The sequence below is a fragment of the Theropithecus gelada genome, chromosome 12 (genome assembly GCF_003255815.1).
Source record: "Theropithecus gelada isolate Dixy chromosome 12, Tgel_1.0, whole genome shotgun sequence".
Taxonomy (NCBI): Eukaryota; Metazoa; Chordata; class Mammalia; order Primates; family Cercopithecidae; genus Theropithecus; species Theropithecus gelada.
The window spans coordinates 103,979,436-103,999,900 of record NC_037680.1 but is presented as its reverse complement, the minus strand read 5'-3'; the positions used below and the strand labels follow the sequence as shown (position 1 = coordinate 103,999,900).

The following is a 20,465-nucleotide window of genomic DNA, read 5'->3' as shown; positions in this document are numbered from 1 at the left end:
ACCAGCTAAGAGGTCGGAAAAATAGTGTGTTCCAATAATTCTTGATTCTCATCTTCCAAATTAACATTTGATCCTTGGCCTTTGGTCTGATCTGAATAACATAAACTCAAAGGCCTAGATAACTCATATAGTCACCCACTCAAACAAGACCTCTTTATGTCTAAATAACACTTCTTCAGTGAGGAAACAAGCTGGGTGCTTACCTGGCTCTCCTTTGGAACCTTTGTTGCCTTTTTCTCCAGCTGGTCCAGGAATTCCTGGTTTTCCATCCTTGCCTGGCTTACCTCTTGGCCCACAGGGTCCTAGGCAAAAACCAACATTACATTGCATTTTATCATATAGGATGAAAGATAAGGTGACCAACCATCCCGTTAACCCAGGACTTTCTCAGTTTCAGGAATGAAAGTCCTGCATCCTGGGAAGGTCCTCGGTCCTGGGCAAGCTAGGATGATTAGTCACCTAACTTGTTAGCCCCACTTCCCAGAAAACAAGGCTCTCGAAATGAACTATGAGGATACTTAATGCAGCAGTTTAAAATTGTGCTGCAATTTTGATTTATGTTCTTCCAGAATTCACTATGTCCCTGAATTGATCAAACTAATAAGTACTATCTTTATCTCCCAGGTGATTCAGACACACTTAAGGCATAATCATTCCATTCAGAAGCCTATTACAATACGCTCTGCTTATGTAGAGGGGTTAGTTCAATTTCCAAACACCAGTATTTTGAAAAGATTCCTAAATCATTTTTTTCTAATACTTTGCTGTAGAAAGTGTTAGAAAAGTATAAATTCACAGAACTCAGGTATATTCAGACAATCATTTAGAAATAGATCCCCAAGACTGACAGTTGTCAGAGGAGATAGACATACCTTTACCTTAATAAAAAATAACAAAAACATGCTGCCCTAAAGTGTATTTGTTTAAGTTATACTATGTACAACAGCTTTCAATAGATTCCAAGGTCTTTCATTTGCTGGTCAAGGGTAAAATGAGCTCAATCCTAAGACTGTGAAAACCACTATCATGTTCAACATTTTCTGTGAAGTTGTATCAGCTGTTTCCAAAGCAGTTTACAGGTATTTTGGTTCAACCACTTCCTACTGATCCAAGTCAATGCTGCCAGTCTCACACCTAGGTTTCCAGGTGGCCCTGGTGGCCCAGGTTCTCCCTGCATCCCTGGTTCTCCAGGTGTGCCAGGTGGCCCTGGGCTTCCTGGAAGGGAGATAATCTTAAGTGTGCCAGGGTCTCCACGTATACCTGTTGACATAAACATAAGAAGAAGATGATGGCTTCACGGATGCGTTACCTTTCTTCATTGAGATCAATAGTAAGGAAATTTATTTACCAGGTGGTCCCATTGGCCCAATTGGTCCTGGAGGTCCAATGGATCCTAGAAATCCAGGATTACCCTTTTCTCCTAACAACAAACAAACAAACAAACAAAAACACAATGTGATTCCACTTAGATCAATGGGTCTCCTAGTTCTTCAGGTTGATGATTGACTCTAAGGACAAATACTAGAAGTGTGCCTGGAGGCTCTGTCCTGTGGGTTCTGTCACAAGGGCTACAATTTCATTTTTGTTCACGTAGGTTTTGGCATGTCGCTGGGACCCAGTAGTTCATGCTTAATGAGTCTGTAAAGAAATATATTCCAGAAGCAGGCATTAAGAACTTGTATTTTAACATTGAAGGGGACGGGTCCTTAAGAGTCCAATTTTTGAGTTTAGAAACCAATTTCATATTTAAGGTAAGATACAAAGTCACATTAAAACCTGTTTTACCATCTGGTGAATTATATTGCTTGGTTGTCATAGTTATCTACTTTCTCAGCTTATTACTCTAGCTTTACTCATAGCCTAGAGTTAGTTACATCAGGAGTTCTCTTGAGCACATAGAGAATATTTGCTTTGTGCAATATTGTTGTTTTAGTATTGGATTCAACTGGATATTCTGTGTCTTAAATGGAGTAGCCCGGTACTGCCAGCATGAACTAATAAAGGGGTAAGATTTCTCTTGCAAGCACAGTCTTTGACACAAATAAAAGAAGGTTACTGAGAGCCATTCATTTGGAGAAATACTCTATTTTAAAGAATCTGGAAATAGTATAGTGGAGCCTTCCTACGTCATTCATAGCGAGGTCCTATTTGTACTAACCCCAGCTGTCTGTACTTCAACAAACACTTGTGTGCCCTAAAATATAAATTGAGGTTATTGTATTTGCATATGAAGAGCAATGCACAAAAACAGTACCTTTCACGCCCGGAAAGCCCTGGAATCCAGGATCACCTCTGAGTCCTGGAAGACCTGGAGGACCTGGTGCTCCCTATATTTCAAAACAAGGGAGCAGAACCAACACAAATCTTTTAAAATTACTAAGTTCACAGCAGTTTTTAAAAAATGCAAATAGGGTATAATATCATGTTGGATGAGAATAAGCTGAAGTTAGCAGACATCATTTTTTCAATCAAGGCTGTAACTCCTTTGGCCGCTTAGAACCTTTCCTTAGGACTATCATTTTAAAATTAAAATAAAAGCTTCCCTTAAGCCCAAGAGCAAACATACCTTCTAATGTTGGCATATGTTGTTTTAGTATTGGATTCAACCAGATATTCTGTGTCCTAAATGGAGTAGCCCAGCACTGCCAGCATGAGTTCTTGTTTTTTTTATTTTTTTGAGACAGAGTCTCATTTTGTCATCCAGACTGGAGTGCAGTGGCATGATCTTGGCTTGCTGCAACCTCTGCCTCCCACATTCAAGTAATTCTCATGCCTCAGCCTCCTGAGTAGCTGGGATTACAGGCATGCACCACTACACCTGGCTAATTTTTGTATTTTGAGTAGAAACAGGGTTTCGCCATGTTGGCCAAGCTGGTCTCGAATGCCTGACCTCAAATGATCTGCCCACCTCAGCTTCCCAAAGTGCTGGGATTATAGTAGTGAGCTACCATGCCTGGCCCAGAATGAAAGTTATAATCATCTGCATTTATAATTGTTGCAAAGACAACAAAACCATTGTTGAGTTACAGCACCCAAGCATCATTCTAACTAAGCTAGCAGAGCCATAAATTACTCTTGACCATGATGATAGGAGAAGTAATGTCCGGGGATGGGAGTGTACAGGGGTTGTCAAGAGAGAGTATTTGACAGGCATATTTGACAAGGATGCAATAATCTAAGCGGGAAGGAGGTGCTCTCTTCTTGTGAGGCTCACATGAACTGGTCTTATAGCCAGGAGATGCTCAAGCAAAGCCATAGAAGGAGGGAGGAGGGAGCAGGGCTTCTGAAGAGAGCTGTTTGTCAAAATGTATGCTAAATCTACTTTCATACTGTCCATATGAATTGAGATAATGCTATTACCTGAGAATAATGGGCTTTGAAGGTCGTGAAAATGCCAAGAATAAAACTGGCCTTGAACCAGCTATCTTTGGAGCAAGAAGACCAAAGAAGGAACCATCTGATTGCTTGGATAAAGTGTTGTTAAAGAAAGAAGAGAGAGAAAACAGAACCATCTGGTCAAGGACTTGCTGGCTTCTCATTTCTGCCTGTTCCTCTTGAGGCTAAGCTAACTATGAAAAAGAGCATGTTGCCAGGGTTATCCCTGGCAGCAGGAGGGAGCTGTTAAAGGCCCCAAGCCAGTTGAGACATCCATCAATAATTATCTTTCAACTGTAAGTATAGAAGCCTATGAATGACCATGAAATCACCAGAGGAGTTAAGTAAGATCATGTTTCCAAACCAAGCTTTATACATCCCAGTGTCCTTGGAAGGTCTTTAGATGTAACTGTGGATCAAATTGGTAACTTTCAAAGAATCATGGAGAACATGAGAGACACCTACAGACTGAAGATGGGCAAATATGTCATTTTTCAAAAAAAAAAAAAAAAAGAACATTTAAAAGTAGATTCTGGAAATCAAATACCAAGACAGCTTAAGAGTGATTCCTAACAATGAGCTATGGCAAAGTACCTCATTATGCATCACTGATGAGGTTAGTAGAGGACAAAATGAGTTATACCGTAGATGTTCTGTACATTGACAATTTACATGGTAGAGAGAGCTGTGCCATGTGCCATGGTAGCTCGCTCTACCATGTTTTTGTGGCCAAAATGGCTGCTGCATAGAGGAACAAGGATAGATTTAAAGCTTGGTGAATGACTACATCAAAAGGCAGTTCATTAAGGGATTAATTCCAGCTTGTAGAGAGAGAACTCTGGGCACAAAGAGCTGCTTTGTAAGTGTTTCTTGGATCAGCAAGTGATGTCCTCCCTCTTCTTAGTCTAGAAAACCAGACCTCCATTACCTGACTCCTGCTTAGCCCTCCAGACTCCTCTCAAGGTGTCCTCATTCCCACCTCAGCTCCAGTAATACAGTTGCATGTTTGTCACTCACACACACCCATTGTCATTTTGCTCAGAAAGCACCCTTCTTCCACCCCACCCATACCCCTGCTTTTCTTATTTTCTTGGATAACTCCTATGCATCTGTCAAGACTCAGACCAGGCATCAGTCTCCTCGGGGAGGGATCTTTCCTGAGCGTCTTCCCTCTACAGTCTGGATTAAATACCCTTCCTCTGTGTCCCCATAGGCTCCTGCATTCTTCCTACCACACGGTGGGAAAATGGCCTGTCTCTGTGCCTATCACCCTCACTTTATTGTGGGCTGCTCTAGGGCAAAGGACTGTAGCTTTTTGTTTTTCTGTCCATTGGTACAGAGTAGACACTCAGGTATGATCCCTGAGTCACATTCATCTATTCAACATCTGTCTCCAAGGATTTGATGTAGACAGAGGGATCAGCTCGTCTAATATGCTGCTAAGAGAAAGCTAGGGATGATGGCTGTGGTGTTGAGAGAGAGAATATGAATTGAGAGATCGCAGGCTGGGCGCACAGGCCTAAATGAATAAGACAATGTCTAAGATTGATAAATGTAAAAGTTCTACACTTAAGTCCCAAATAAGCATCAATAACAACAAGCTAGGCAAGAAATAATGGAGAAAACCTAGTAGCAGTTCATGAGGAAAAGGCCCATGGCCTTTAGTTGATTACGAGCGCAATGTGGAGACAAGCAGGTCAGCCCAGTGGCCCAAGTGGAATTTTAGGTCTGATTCCTAAAATGACGACGTTCCAGACAGTAGACTCGTCTGTCCTTTTGCCACTCCCTGGGGTATTGACTTCTAACTTCTGGAAGGCATTCACTCCAGAGGCTATATTTTTTAGGGCAATAATGAGAAACTAGGGTGTATTCAGTATAGAGGCAAAGCTGATAAATGGTTAAACTGAATTTGAAAGAACCAAGTATTTATCCAGGAATAAAATAATTGGAAAGAAATGGCAGTTAGCTAGAAACATTAGCAGGCATTTGGGGGGCAGAAAATAAATAGGCATTTACAGGGGAAAGCAGAAAACTTCAGAAGCATATAAATAGAGGAAAAAGTGACAGTGTCATTTAGAACGATTCTGAACTCCCAGCTGCTTTTTGAAGATTCCGTCACTGGACTTGTTCAGGGTCTAAATAAGCAAGGGTCTGGAATGCTGTAGAGGTGAGTCCCATACAGACCAAAGTTTTGGAGGCCTCTTAGAGGCCAAATCATTCCAACTCTGAAGATTTTTTGATTTTCATAAACTTTTGGACTGTGTTCCCTTAGGCATACTGCACAGATGCATCAAAAATTGTAAATTTTACATTAACATTAACATTAACAATAAGTCAGTGTTAATGATATGGTTTGGCTGTGTCCCCACCCAAATCTCATCTTGAATTGTAGTTCCTATAATCCCCGCATGTCCTGGGAAGGATCCAGTGGGAGGTAATTGAATCATAGGGGTGGTTCCCCCATGCCATTCTCATGATAGTGAGTGAGTTCTCATTAGATCTGATGGTTTTATAAGGGGCTACCCCCTTCACTTGGCACTCATTCTGTCTCCTGTTGTCGTGTGAAGAGGTGCCTTCCGCCATGATTGTAAGTTTCTTGAGATCTCCCCAGCCACGCAGAATTGTGAGTCAATTAAACCTCTTTTCTTTAAAAATTACCCAGTCTTGGGTATGTCTTTGTTAGCAGCATGAGAATGGACTAATACAGTTAACAATATCGACAATATATGGTATAATGTACAATATAAGAATAATTATAGTAAGTGGATATTGAATTGATAATGAGTCAAAATAATTATTCATACTCACCAGATGACCTGGTGGTCCCATGTCTCCTACAGTTCCAGGTGGACCTTTTGGCCCAGGGTGGCCCATAGACCCTTTGTCTCCTTTTATGCCTGTTACGTGACTCCCTGGAGGTCCAGGGGGACCAGGCTCACCTGAATTCATGAAAAGTCTGTCAGTATTGCCAGCCAGGGAGCTTCAAAGCTTCTACCTAATTAGTGATTGTTTCTAATGAAGTATAAACCCTTTACTTAGCATTACCACAAACATTCTTTCCCCTGGGGCATGTGATGGGATTGTGGTAAAGACAGGATGAGATGATGCCAGTGAAGCACCTGGCACCCACCAGCAGGATCTGCTTCTCCTCAGTGAGGGTCTATTACAGCAGGGTCTGTGCCTGCTTCCCTAGAGCCTAGCCCAGCTCTAGGGATTCAACAAATAGAGTTGAATGAATGCATCACTGTCTTTTAGGCTAATTAATTATTATTATTTTTTGAGACAGTTTTGTTCTGTTGCCCAGGCTGGAGTGCAGTGGTGCAATCTCAGCTCACTGCAGCCTCTGCCTCCCAGGTTTAAGCGGTTCTCCCACCACAGCCTCCTGAGTAGCTGGGATTACAGGCATGCACCACCAACCAAGACTGGCTAATTTTTGTATTTTTTAGTAGAGACAGGGTTTCACCATGTTGGCCAGGCTGGTCTTGAACTCCTGACCTCAAGTGATCCACCCACCTTGGCCTACCAAAGTCCTGGGATTATAGGCATGAGCCACTGCGTCCAGCCAGGCTCATTGATTTACTGACTACGCATCCCTCAAACAGGCTACCTTGTCTTGACAGTTGCTGGGTGTGGGAACATGAGGAGGAGGTTGAAAACTTTTGAGGTCAAACATGATTTTTGTTCTTTTATGCTATTTAAAAGTAAACCCTCTACCTGGGCTTCCTCTTAAGCCTGGTGGACCATGATTTCCTTTCCGGCCAGGGATAATTGCACCGGGCAGACCTGGTGGCCCTGGGAATCCTTCTATGCCTGTGGGCCCTCGAGGCCCAGCATCTCCCATGGCCCCTTTTCTGCCAGGGAGGCCAGGAAAACCTGGGGATCCCCTGTCTCCTTTAGCTCCTGCAAAGAAGAAGGCCTAGTAAGTTTCTTTAATGGCCATATGGTTGGGTTAGAGTTCTTGACTATCTTTAATAATGTAAGTACTTTGCTTAAAAGTGTTCAGATTCAGAATATATATTTCTAAAATATGTATTTTATAATATATTGCTGGTAAATGCAATATAGAGCTACAAAAACTGAGTTGAGACTCAGTGTGTCTCCAACTAGCTGTCCGATCTTGGCAAATTCACTTCAGATTTACTTACTATTACAAATTTTGATTTTCTTATTTTAAAAATGGAGGTAATACCTGTTCTAGCTAATTATTTCAGATCAAGTGAGATAACATACAAACATAAAAGCATGGCATAAGCTCTAAAGTGTTACATAAACATAAGCCACAGTTACTCTCAGCTGATGAACTTAATCATGTTGACATTGTTGAGTCACTGATAATCCGTTAGAGCATAAGAAGCTAAATGGCATAGCACTGATGTGTGCATTTGAAGTATTATCCAGCTAAACCCAGACAAAGGAGCAACAAAATTGCAGTCTTTATTCTGTCCTTTTGCTAACTTCCCCACACATCCCCCATAATAGGAATAGTAGTGGCAGGAGGTTTGGATTTACCAAAGACCCCCCAAAAAGGTCACAAGTCAATACTAATATTTTTCATCTTAGAAAACCTTCAAGAAATTGTGCTTTGACATTCATGAATGAAAAATATTGTATGAATTGAAAATAATGTCTCCCTCTTCTCTCCCATCTCTATGTTATTCTAGAAGCAGTAAATGGCATGAAAACAGGAGATAGATGTGCAGAAGGAGAGGGAGAAGGAAGGGGAGGCTAATAGCTCAGGGGAGGGCTTGGGGAGTTATTATATAGTAAAGACTTACAATGAAAATAAAATTGATGAATATTGACTATCTAGCCCTATGTCTATTCACACCCTTTAGCTTTTTAATACCTGTAATTTATGCTTTTAAAAGAAAGTGCTTAGATGACTTCAGTTCACTCCAAGCTTTGTAATACTGTATTTGCATGGCAATGACCTGAAGCACCAAGATGGCTTGGATTATATATTTCATGTTCATTAAAATGATTACATGCTCTGCAATATGATTTCATTTTAGGATTTTGGAGAATAAACTAATTAAAAGGATTCATACCTTCCAAGTCTCAATGAACTCTTCTCCATATTTAGTTATCCTAGAGGGATTGAGGTGCATAATCATTCACTTACATAATTAGGCTATTGGTTAGTTTTAAGGCTTTTAAACCTAAGGTATGACCGTTTTATACCAAATTTTATTTCCATTTAAAAGCTAGTGTTCTCATTCCAAATGGTTAAACTGTGAGTTAGCCTGGGAACATGAAGAGCAACTCTCCTTTTGACCACAATTCTAAAGCTACACCGTGGAACAGGAAAAGCCTTCATGCTCATTGGTAAAGGAGAGGTCTGAGAGATGTGGGAAGACTGAGCTCAACCAAAAGAACAATCAAACCAGTAAGAAACAAATGGGAGAGAACAGCTCTTGTCTACTTTTACACTTTAACTGTTTTGTCAAAAGTGGTTCCTGCCCGACTGAGTTTCTCATTGGCATCGAGCTAGTCTTTGCTGGTTCGCATGAGCATCAATAACTAGGGCCCTTCAGTGTGCTAGGCCTCTTTGCTAATGAAATGCTCCCATTCACAGGACCCGTGGCTGAGACAGGTCAATGAAAAATGTGCAGACAATCTGATGTTTCTCCTGGAAGGTTTGACTAGAAAATGGAAAAGAGTTAAAAGAAGCTGTTTATCTTGTAAAGCACTGATATGAGAAATCCAGACTTGCGGCCTGCGAAACAAAAAACTTGAAATACTCTGAATGACATGTTCAGTAAACTGCCATGTCTGAGATGTTGAGAGACTCTCTGGGTAGCCTTTAATAAACAATAGCATGGACCGCAAGCTGGATCTGGGAGTTGGAATCAGACCTGAGAAGATATAGGTGGGAAAGGATTTGGATTACTCCTGTGCCTCAGAACAGCAGGGACAGATGCTCACTGAGAACCCATCAGTTCCACCTTCACCTTTTAGGAGGTGGTACCTTTAAACCATGCTAACAACAGCAAGACATATACAGAAGAATCCTTTTTACTTTTCAAGACTTTCTTAGTAGGAAATTCCAAAATTGAATCAGAGTTTCTAATTCATTCCATTTGTTGTGATGGTAATAAGTAAACATTTAAAATTGAAGACCAAGATGATAAATATCCTTCTATATTGCCATTGGAACATCTTTAATTTGCTAATATTAAATTAATTTAATATTAATTTAATTTATATTTCAGGCATGTTCAACTGCTTTCTCTCCTTGAAAATGTGTACATTAGGACAGGGAAGAAGAACTGCTTACCTTGAGCACCCGGGTTCCCTCTTGGGCCTGGAGGGGCCCGCAATAAACCTGAAAGAGATAATCTTGGCATGTTAATATTTGGTCAATTTCATTATATTATATGTCTATGACAGAAGTTTAGTACACACCAAAAACATGTTAAAGATAATCAGTTCTATCGGAGAAAAATCTTTAGAGCAGCAAAGGATTACACTGTTACTAATGATTCTATCCAAAATAAAACTAGTGGATCAAAGATAATGAGCAAGTTGTACCCGTTTCTCCCTTTTCTCCGGCTGGACCAGGAATTCCATCACGTCCTTGGTCACCTCTTACACCCATTGGTCCAGGAGATCCTGGGAATCCTGGAAGACCTGAAAAAAAAAAAAAAAAAAAAAAGCCTAAAACTATGATATACAAAAAGAGGATTTATTTCTTGCCAATGGCCTAATGGGAATACCAGGGAGATGTGTGGAATTGTGTTAAAGAGGCTATTTTTCAGAACTGTAGCTATGTGAAGCTATGTTCCTAGGGAAAACCACATACAGATTACTATTATCATGAGGATTGGATTATCAGTTTGGAATAGGTTGCCAAATATTTGAATTAAATAGATAGAAATATCTAACCTCATTTTTTTTTTGCATTTTTGTCTGGATACTGAGTAACTAGGAGCTACCTTCTATAGAATAGTAGGTTTACAGAAATCCACACCTCAGGAGAAAGTGTGCCTCCCACATGAAAAGGAAAGAGAGAAAGTACAAAAATGAAACCTGGAGGGCCTTTGATTCCTGGAGGGCCCGGGAAGCCTTTGATTCCTTTAAAACCCAAGTCACCATGAGGACCTGGCTTTCCTAGAAATGAAGAGAGGGGAAGGAAGAAAAAAGATCACCAAAAGATAAATGATTACAACAGTGACTGAAACGGTCTGTTTTTATAGTCAACCATGCTCATGCTGGCCTTAAGGAAGCTCTCTTGTTGCAAGGTCACCCCATGGTTTTGTCCAGGCTGCTTTTTTCCCGGAGAACCACATGCAGAGCTGTGGCAAATCACTTTCAAAGATGTGTGTACACCAACCACAAGCACCACTCAATATGCAATTTTATTTTAATTGTGAGTTAAATGCAAATTTATTGAAACTTTCTGTATTTGAACAGGTAGTTTATTGTATTTAAGTAAAACCTGAATCTGCAACCTAATAGTTTCACAGTTGTTTTTAATGAAACAAAACCCTAAACCTGAATTGTAAGCTAATAAGCAAGAAAGCCAAAATTCAATCCAGAAATGGGTTCGAAAAAGAGTCACAGCACAGTGTTGTAGTTTGAATTGTCTTGTTCCCAGATTCATATGTTGAAGTCCTAACCTTCAGTACTTTGGAACGTGAGTCTGTATTTGGGGATAGGGCTGGTAAAGAGGTAACTAAGTTAAAATGAGGTCAGTAGGGTGGACCCTAATCCAATATCGTGTGGTGTCTTTATAAGAAAAGAAGATTGGCCGGCGCGGTGGCTCAAGCCTGTAATCCCAGCACTTTGGGAGGCCAAGACGGGCGGATCACGAGGTCAGGAGATCGAGACCATCCTGGCTAACACGGTGAAACCCCGTCTCTACTAAAAATACAAAAAACTAGCCGGGCGAGGTGGCGGGCGCCTGTAGTCCCAGCTACTCGCGAGGCTGAGACAGGAGAATGGCGTAAACCCGGGAGGGCGGAGCTTGCAGTGAGCTGAGATCTGGCCACTGTACTTCAGCCTGGGCGGCAGACCGAGACTCTGTCTCAAAAAAAAAAAAAAAAAAAAAGAAGATTAAGACACTTGGAAAACACAGGAAGAAGACAGCCATCCACAAGCCAAGAACAGGGGCCCTAGAAGAAACCAATGCTGCCGACAGCTTGATCACAGACTCGGAGCTGCTGGAACTGTGAGAAAATAAACGTCAGTAGTTTAAGCCACCTCTCAGCCTTCTGGCTAACATCAAGTGTAGTTTAAGCCACCTAGTCTGTGGTATTCACTATGGAAGACTGAACAAACTAATATAAACATTACAATTGTACAGCGGCTAACATTTTGTATCCTTGGGCTGAATTTGTTGAGACAGTTCTTCAAAAGTGTTGTTTACAGGAACATATTTTTATATTTCAGTCCACCAAATGGGCTGATTAGTAAAATTGGGCTCTCTTAATGAATTCCCTGTTTCTTAGTGTTAGAATTTGAAGTTCAAAGTTGAATAAAAGCAACTGCAGCATAAAAGTATAAATAGCTTTCTGTTTACCACAGTGATTTCAGGAGGGCTATACTCTGAGTAATGCTTCCAGCTTTTAGAATTGTAAACCCAAACCTTACCTGGGAGGCCAGGACTTCCAGGACTTCCAGGGGCTCCCTCAGGTCCAGCAGGCCCCGAATGTCCAGGTGGGCCAGGTTGCCCCATTTCTCCTTTCTTCCCCATTTCACCCGGCAGTCCTGGATCCCCCTTAAATGTAGTCAAATACCTTTAAAATTCTCATATAAGCAGGATATGTGGTTAGAATTCAGCGTAAACTTTATTTACTAATTCTTTCATTCATTCGTCAATTCATATTTAGTATCTGCTCTCTGCCAGCACTGTGATAGGTGCTGAGAATAAGATGGCCACGTGGCTTATGGGGCCCAGTGCAAAATGAAATGCAGCTTCCCTTAAAACTTAAAGCGAATTTCAAGACAGCAACAGCATAGCATCAGACCAAGTGTGGAGGCCCTTCTTAGCACAGGACCTCTGTGACTGCACTGGTAGCAAACCCAGGAAGCTGGCTTTTACCAGGATATAATGGTAACCTATATAGATTATGGCTTACACAGTCCCTGCCTTCATGGAGCTTCAGAGACCAGTAAGTAGATAGATATTAAATAATCATACAAATATATAATTACAAATTGTGATGAGTAGCTGGGAGTAAGAAATAAATAGACTAAATAAAGATGTATCCTATAAATACTATGCATGCAAATATGTCAATCATATGTTTTAAAAACCTTCCAATGATTTAATGTTCATTAAATCTTCACTTCAGTTTTAAGACCAACCAGCACATACAGGTTTGGTAAAGATTTACAAAATTTCTATGGTAGCCAATTAAAATGTACTACTCTGTTACTCTCATTTTGCTGACATGATAAAACCAGCTCATTTTGTGTACAATGCACAGTTCTAAAAATTTATTCTGGCGGTTACCTGGTGAAAACCTTAAATCTAAATGAAATTATCAATTAACTGAGTGTGAAGTCAAACAGGATTTCTCGTTGAGCAAATATCTCAGTGGAAGCAATCTCAGGTTTTCTGAGGACTTAATCTAAATATAAAGAACAAAGACATTTGTCTGTGCTCCAAGTGAAAAAACAGTTGCTTTCTTGGGTCTGTGTAGTGTCTAAATTTTTTTCTTGTTTTAGCAAATACTACTGGAGACTGTAGCTGGTGGAAATATTTAGGAAAGGTGATATTTTATTGTCTCCAAAAAGAGGGAGAAGGTTCCCTAAGTAATAATTTTTATATGTTGGAGTCATATACTGTTGAAAATCTAAAAATCTAAATCTGAAAAATAGACTCTCCCCTACAAAAACATTTTCAAACATTTCGCATTTAGTTTCTAGAGGTTGCTGGGCTTCTTGGGATCCCATAGATTTTCCCACTGGTCCATGGAATCCCATGTTAGTAACCTCTGCTTATAGGAACTTCTACTAATCATTCTCTTTTGGTCTATCTCTAGCTTTTAATGTGAGAGCTGTACTCAGAAAATTGGGAAGAGAAACCTAAGAAAGCCACTGAGCCCTATTGAAACATTTGGTTGCTGCTTTGTATAACACTGTAGTAAAAAAAGGGCTTTAACATCCAACCTCAATTTGACAGAGCACGAACACTGAAAACATTGAAACAAGATTGAGTATTTCCATTCCATTAGGCAGAAAAAGTTCTAAAACAAGAAAGATAAATGTATGTATCTTAGGATTTTGTTTGCTTTCTAATGATGCTGTAAAGTTATTTTATTTTGTATCTTTTGTTTGTCTTAGTAAGACAAGTGTTTTTTATTAGAAGGTTTGGGAATTTATTTTTCTAAGTCTACATGAGATGAGTACAGCAGAAACAGGCCACTTTGTATTACAAGAAAAAAATCCACTGTCCCATCTGATTTTATGGGCCTGTAATCACTGCCTTCTTCTGGCAGCACACCTAAATTGCAGGGACAGTGTGGAAATTCCTTGGTGACTGAAAGAGGCTTTCAGAAGTTGACAGCTCTGTGACAGACAAGCATCCTCAGTTGTGGAGACAGGATTTTAAAAATCCAAATAACTGTCTGAAATTATAGTAATAGTTTCAATTTTCTCTGCCCACACTGAATCTGGGTACTTGTTGGTATTTTTCAAGGCACTCACTCCACCACCAAAATGTAAATATTTCAGTGGCCTATATACCGTTGGTCCTGGTGGTCCTGGCCTTGTACCTTCTGAATAACCCGGCTCTCCCTTATCTCCCTGGAGACCGTGAATACCTGGGAGGCCTGGTCTTCCTGCTCGACCTGGGAATCCCAAAGTTCCCCTTTTTCCTTTAGAACCTGAAATTAGGGGGAAAACATCGAGTAAAATAGATAAACATGAGGATCTTGAAGTTTTCTACTTTTCACTTTTGCATAAGTTTTCTCCCAAGAATGGCTTTTTCAGAATTACAAATGCATCAGGTAGTTAACAATGGATGATTATTATATAACATCAATATTTATTTTGTTCTCACCCATATTCTAATTGCACACTGTATATTTGTCTAATAGCAAATCTAGTTTTGTTGTTGTTGTTGGTTTTTATTGAGACGGAGTCTCACTCTGTCGCCCATGCTGGAGTGCAGTGGCGTGACCTCAGCTCACTGCAACCTCTGCCTCTTGGGTTCAAGCGATTCTCCTGCCTCAGCCTCCCGTGTAACTGGGACTACAGGTGTGCACCACTACACCCAGCTAATTTTTTTATATTTTTTTTGTAGAGATAGGGTTTCGCTGTGTTGGCCAGGCTGCTCTCAAACTCCTGACCTCAGGTGATCCGCCTGTCTCAGCCTCCCACAGTGCTGGGATTACAGGTATGAGCCACTGCACTTGGCCCCGCAAATCTAGTTTTTTAATATAAGTTTTCTACCAAGTGGAAAACCAAAACAGTACACAACACAGAAAATCTGGAATCCTCACTCATCATGAGCTTGTGGGCTCGTAACAGGACCTTACACATTACCTGGCATGCCCATGTTCCCCATGCTTCCTGGTATACCACGTAGTCCTGGTTCTCCAGCATTCCCAGTGCTGCCCAAATCTCCTCTGGGGCCTTCAGAACAAATAAATAGTTATTGCCCTGCACAGTTTCTGGTCATAGTATGTGTTTAATAAATACTTGTTGCTTGCATGCATGCATGAATCCAGAACAGCCAGACCAGCTGGTTTAGGCATTGTCTAGCTGTCCTTTTTCCTTCAAATAAGGAGGGAACTAGGGACCCGGAACATGTAAAACTAAAGAAAGTTAGATTCTTGTCAGCAGGCCTGGGTTTCAAACACTAAAATCATCCTAGGACCAACACCAGCAGGAAAAAGTGGGCTCCTGCAACCATATGGTAATATATTTCCAACTGCATCCTGAAGTGTTATTGCCATGTAATATATTTTGTTACTGAGGTGGTTATAGGAATGGTGGGATGCTTTAATTATTTAAAAATTATTTTGTAAACTCAGTTACTTGCTTTAAAAAAGAAAGATGCAAACCTGAAAACTTCTAAGGCGTTCTCTAATTTTCATCTCTGATATGTGACATGGTGATGAATTATAATTTATAATACATACCAACAATTTCAGAATGAAATTTTGAGGACAAAATGGAACTATTTGTAGGTTAATATAAGTTAACTACACACCAACTATCAACACCTTCTTGTTAATTTAGTAGCAAATTTTGCTGGAACACTATCAGAACAGAACTGATATTTAAACCCAATAAGTCTAGAAACAACGTTTATTACTTTAGATGTAGGAAAGTGTAAAATGTGATATTTTTCTATTTGAGAATCAGCTGTACCTGGTGGTCCTGCTGGTCCAGGTAGTCCTTTGAGGCCTTTTAAACCTGGCATCCCTGGAACGCCTCTGTTTCCTTTCTCACCTGGATTTCCTGCGAATCCTAAAGTTAGAAACCAAGTATTAACAAGAAAATTAGCCGGGTGTGGTGGCAGGTGCCTGTAATCCCAGTTACGTGGGAGGCTGAGGCAGGAGAATCACTTGAACCTGGGAGACAGAGGTTGAAGTGAGCTGAGATCATGCCACTGTGCTCCAGCCTGGGCGACAGAGCGAGACTCCATCTCAAAAATACCCCCCAAAACAAAAAACCAAGTATCAAAAATGCAGGTTAAAATTTTGTCAGACCCATCCACATCCTGGTTTAAACCAATGGCATATTATTGTTGTACAGCATAGCATATATGTTAAGAGCATGGGCGGATTTGGGCTTCTATCTTTTAGAGAAGAGGATTAAATGAAATAATATGTGTCAGGCATTAGCACAGTGCCTGGCATAAGTTATTCCTCAGTGAACACTAGCAATGATCTTAATATGTGCTGTTTAAAACAACATTTTAAGAATTAGCAGCCTAAATATCTCTTCATTTTTTAATAGCAAAGACAAAGTGTTATCCACTACACTATTCTCATCTAGATGATTCTATTCTCAATCCATGTATTAAAATTATAATTTATTAAGTATTAGGTAAGTCAAAGGCCAGAATCACACTGTCAATCAGTTAATAACACTTGGATTTGAATCCAGTTCTGCACGTCTGGAAAGCTTATAAACGTCCCAGGAAACCATTCTACTTTCCCTAAAACATGACTTTGATCATACTCATCTCCTTTTCATAAATAGTCATTGGGCTGGGTGCGGTGACTCATGTCTGTAATCCCAGCAGTTTGGGAGGCTGAGGTGGGTGGATCATTTGAGGTCAGAAGTTCGAGACCAGCCTGGCCAACATGGTGAAACCCCGTCTCTACTAAAAATATCAAAATTAGCTGGTTTGATGGCACACACCTGTAATCCCAGCTACTTGGGAGGCTGAGGCAAGAGAATCACTTGAACCTAGGAGGCGGAGTTTGTAGTGAGCCGAGATTGTGCCATCACCCTCCAGCCGGGGTGACAGAGCGAGACTCCGTCTCAAAATAAATAAATAAATAGTCACTGGATCTATTACCTACAGAGTAAATTGCAAACTCCTTCGGCAGCGTGAAGCGTTCTACAATCTGTCCATGGCCTGCCTTTGTGCTTTTTCTCAAGCAGATTCACTTCCCTTGGCTCTTTTCCTGCATATGTACTTATTCATTCACATATGGATGGAGCATCTAATTAATAAATAGGTCTTGTGCTGAGCACCGGAGAGATAAATCATCATGTTCTCTTCCCCCAAGTTTTTAGTGTTTAACTGGGGAGACAGCCAAGTAAACAAACAATTATCATCCAGGCAGATAAACGCTGTACTAGAGTTGGGCACAATATGCTACAGGGAAGAATTTCTGGAAGAGGTAGTATTTTTTAGCTCAGTCTTGAAGACCAAATGAAAACTAATTGGGTGAAGAAGGTCTGGAGTGAGACAGGATTCCCAGACAGTAAAACAGCATGTAGAAAGGAGTGATGAGTATCAGGGAGTTAGATTGTTTTGTTTTACAACCTTCGTTTTTTCCTTTTATGTCGTTGATTGCAATCTGAAAAGATATATATACTGTTTAGTCTGTTTGTTTACTTCAGTTTTTTAGGGGTTGGCAAAATACAACTTTCAGGCTGAATCTGGCTTGGTTTTGTATGGCTTGTGAGTTAAGACGGGTTTTACTTTTTTTTTTTTTTTTTTTTTTTGAGACGGAGTCTCGCTTTGTCACCAGGCTGGAGTGCAGTGGCATAATATCGGCTCACTGCAACCTTCACCTCCCGGGTTCAAGTGATTCTCCTACCTCAGCCTCCTGAGTAGTTGGGATTACAAGTGTGTGCCACCATGCCCGGCTAATTTTTGTATTTTTATTAGAGTCGGGGTTTCACTATGTTGGCCAGGATGGTCTCAATCTCTTGACCTCATGATCCGCCCGCCTCAGCCTCCCAAAGTGCTGGGATTTACAGGCGTGAGCCACCATGCCCGGTGGTTTTTACATTTTTAAAAGGCTGTTAAAAACAAAAGCAAAGAAGAAGATGCAACAGGGACCATATGTGATCCACAAAGCCTGAGATACTTACTACCTAGCCTAAATGGAAAATGTTTATGGACCCATTATGTCTCTTTCCCCCACTAAACTGTAACTTTCATCATGACTAGGAAACTAAAGTCTGCTTTGTTCACCTCTGTATAATCAAGACATAGCAAAATGCCTAGTCCATAGGTATTATTAAGTAAAAAGTAATTATTGAGTACCTAAATGTCATGTGGCTGGAGAGACAGGCCAAGTGCAAGTGGTGAATAAACTTGTATGTCAGTCTAAGTTTCAATTCTCAAAGCACAGGGAGCCTTGGAAAGATTTTAAGCCAAGAATTTTATTTGTTCATCTGAATCTTATTTGACATTTAAATCCTCTTTCACGGAGGTTTCACTGACTATCCTAGTTGCTGTATTTTCTGCCTGCCTCAACTCCTACGGAGCTCTGGCAGCACAGTAAGGAGGCCAAGTGTGAGGCCCATCTCTGCCATTTCCTATCAGAGTGACACTGGGCAAGTAACTTGACCTCCCTATTTCCCCATATGTAAAATGGGATGATTGCAATAGCAGTACCTACTCCTAGGGTTATATATTTATTTATTTTTTGAGACAGAGTCTTACTCTGTTGCCCAGACTGGAGTGCAGTGGCACAATCTCAGCTCATTGCAACCTTCACCTCCCAGGTTCAAGCGATTCTCTTGCCTCAGCCTCCTGAGTAGCTGGGATTACAGGCGCTCGCCACCACACCCAGCTAATTTTTGTATTTTTAGTAGAGATGGGGTTTTGCCATGTTAGCCAGGCTGATCTTGAACTCCTGACCTCAGGTGATCCATCCGCCTTGGCCTCCCAAAATACTGGGATTACAGCTGTGAGCCACTGTGCCCAGCCTACTCCTAGGGTTATTGTGAGGATTAAATGAGTCAATAGTTGTAAAACTTGGAACAGTACTTGCACATGGTAAATGTTCCTTAGGTCATTGTTAAATAATATAGCATACTAATTTGCCCCTTGCGTTCTTTATTATCTTTTTCTACGTATGCCTAAGTCTCCCACGCAGACTCCTTGTGGAGAGGATAGTGACTTGTTATTGTGCTTCTCTGTATATTCAATATCTCTTCCACATGTGAAGTGAATAGCTTTAAGTCAGAAATTCAGATTTAGTAAAAAAAAAATGGATCATATTGAAATTAGGGAGGCCTAGATACAGGTTCTTTTTTTGTTGTTGTTATTCTTCAATCTGTGTCCCTTGGTTATGCATTTGAAAAGCCTGAAGAAAACATACAGAACAGCCTGGATGCCTACTCTACTTTGGGTGAGTAAAAGAGTTTTGTTGGAAGCATAGAAATAGCCCCATAGCATGTGTCCTTCTGTACTTCACAAAAGGAATTCTTCAATTGCAAATTAGTACTCACAGCACATTTATACTGTGAGAGCCAAATTTCTGCTTATGTAGTCAGAGATATGCTATTCATATTTTTTTCCAGAATGCTTCTAACACTACTTAAATAATCTAAAATAGTCTAGTGAAATGGTGTCTATGCAGACAGTTTATGAGGACTGGAGATTGGTGCCAGTATTTTCTTTTTTTTTTCATATCTTGGCTTAGACTAGTCCTAGCAGAGTTTTATAAAAGTCACATTACTTTCTTTTTCATTGCTAAAAATGAAATGCAATATTCTTTTTGTACCAGAACTAAACTGTCTCTTCGACACCAGGTTAAATGGGGACTACCCAGAAGGCCTTTACTTCCTAACTTGCCAGATAGTCAGCCTTTATATTGTGGTCTACAGCACCCCGTGCAGATTTTTTTTTTTTTTTTTTTTTTTTTTTTTTAAGGTTTGGCAGTACATGCGAAGGTTTGTTACATCCTTATGTGCCACACATATAAATATTTGTTGAATACAGTCTCATTTCTCAAAAGTCATTTCAAATGTCTCAAAATTTAACATGGTTTTGCAACTGCAAACACATTTTTCTTTTATTGCGCTCTTGCTATGACACATTTTTCTTTTATTCCTTTCCTGCTATGAGAGTCTGATCTGCAAATGTAGTATTTTGCCCAACAGTTCTCCGTTTTTCTAAAGTTGCTTGGGATTACATTTGGTCAAGAAGACCGCAAGGGAGGGCTTCTGAAAGTTTAGTTTTATACTGGCTGTATTGATCATATCACAAAAACTACCAAAAAAGTGCCCAAATAACTTGAAATGATGTGAATGCATTTGAATTTTAGCTTAAGAACCACATCTAACAACAGTCTTTCAAAGGGTTACATTTTCACTGGAGCATTTCTTTTTAATAATTATTCTCCAAAGGATTTTGAACAGGAGAAGAAGTTTTTAGATGGAATCAGAAAATATTCTCCTGGTAGTCTACAGAATAAAGTTGCATTTGAGAAGGAGATTTCAACATCAGCCTGAAAAGCTTTATAATGTGGAATTTTTTTAAGGGTTTAATTTTCCCCTACTTGGCAAAGAGGGAGTTTTGAGGCTTATAATTTAAAAACTGACTGCTGATGATTTAAATATAGCAAATCAAAATGCAGAATTAACTTAGAAATAAAAATGTTATGCATCGAGGAGGCAACATGTCGTGGAAGGTGACTCAGTTCTAGTGCCTGCTCAGC

General features: G+C 40.2%; 1 protein-coding gene across 1 annotated transcript in view; it reads right to left on the bottom strand.

Annotated features, from left to right (window-relative positions):
* COL4A3 (collagen type IV alpha 3 chain) overlaps positions 1-20,465 on the bottom strand; it is a 148,866-nt gene that overhangs the window by 9,381 nt on the left and 119,020 nt on the right. Inside the window, exons 35-47 of the mRNA XM_025404399.1 lie at positions 15,700-15,798; positions 14,869-14,958; positions 14,068-14,207; positions 11,968-12,094; positions 10,405-10,485; positions 9,907-10,005; positions 9,653-9,700; positions 7,090-7,275; positions 6,184-6,314; positions 2,255-2,327; positions 1,349-1,420; positions 1,135-1,260; positions 204-302 (exon numbers count right to left, since the gene is read on the bottom strand). Of these exons, the coding sequence (XP_025260184.1) occupies positions 204-302; positions 1,135-1,260; positions 1,349-1,420; positions 2,255-2,327; positions 6,184-6,314; positions 7,090-7,275; positions 9,653-9,700; positions 9,907-10,005; positions 10,405-10,485; positions 11,968-12,094; positions 14,068-14,207; positions 14,869-14,958; positions 15,700-15,798 (1,371 nt within the window). The remainder of the gene's footprint in view (positions 1-203; positions 303-1,134; positions 1,261-1,348; positions 1,421-2,254; positions 2,328-6,183; positions 6,315-7,089; positions 7,276-9,652; positions 9,701-9,906; positions 10,006-10,404; positions 10,486-11,967; positions 12,095-14,067; positions 14,208-14,868; positions 14,959-15,699; positions 15,799-20,465) is intronic.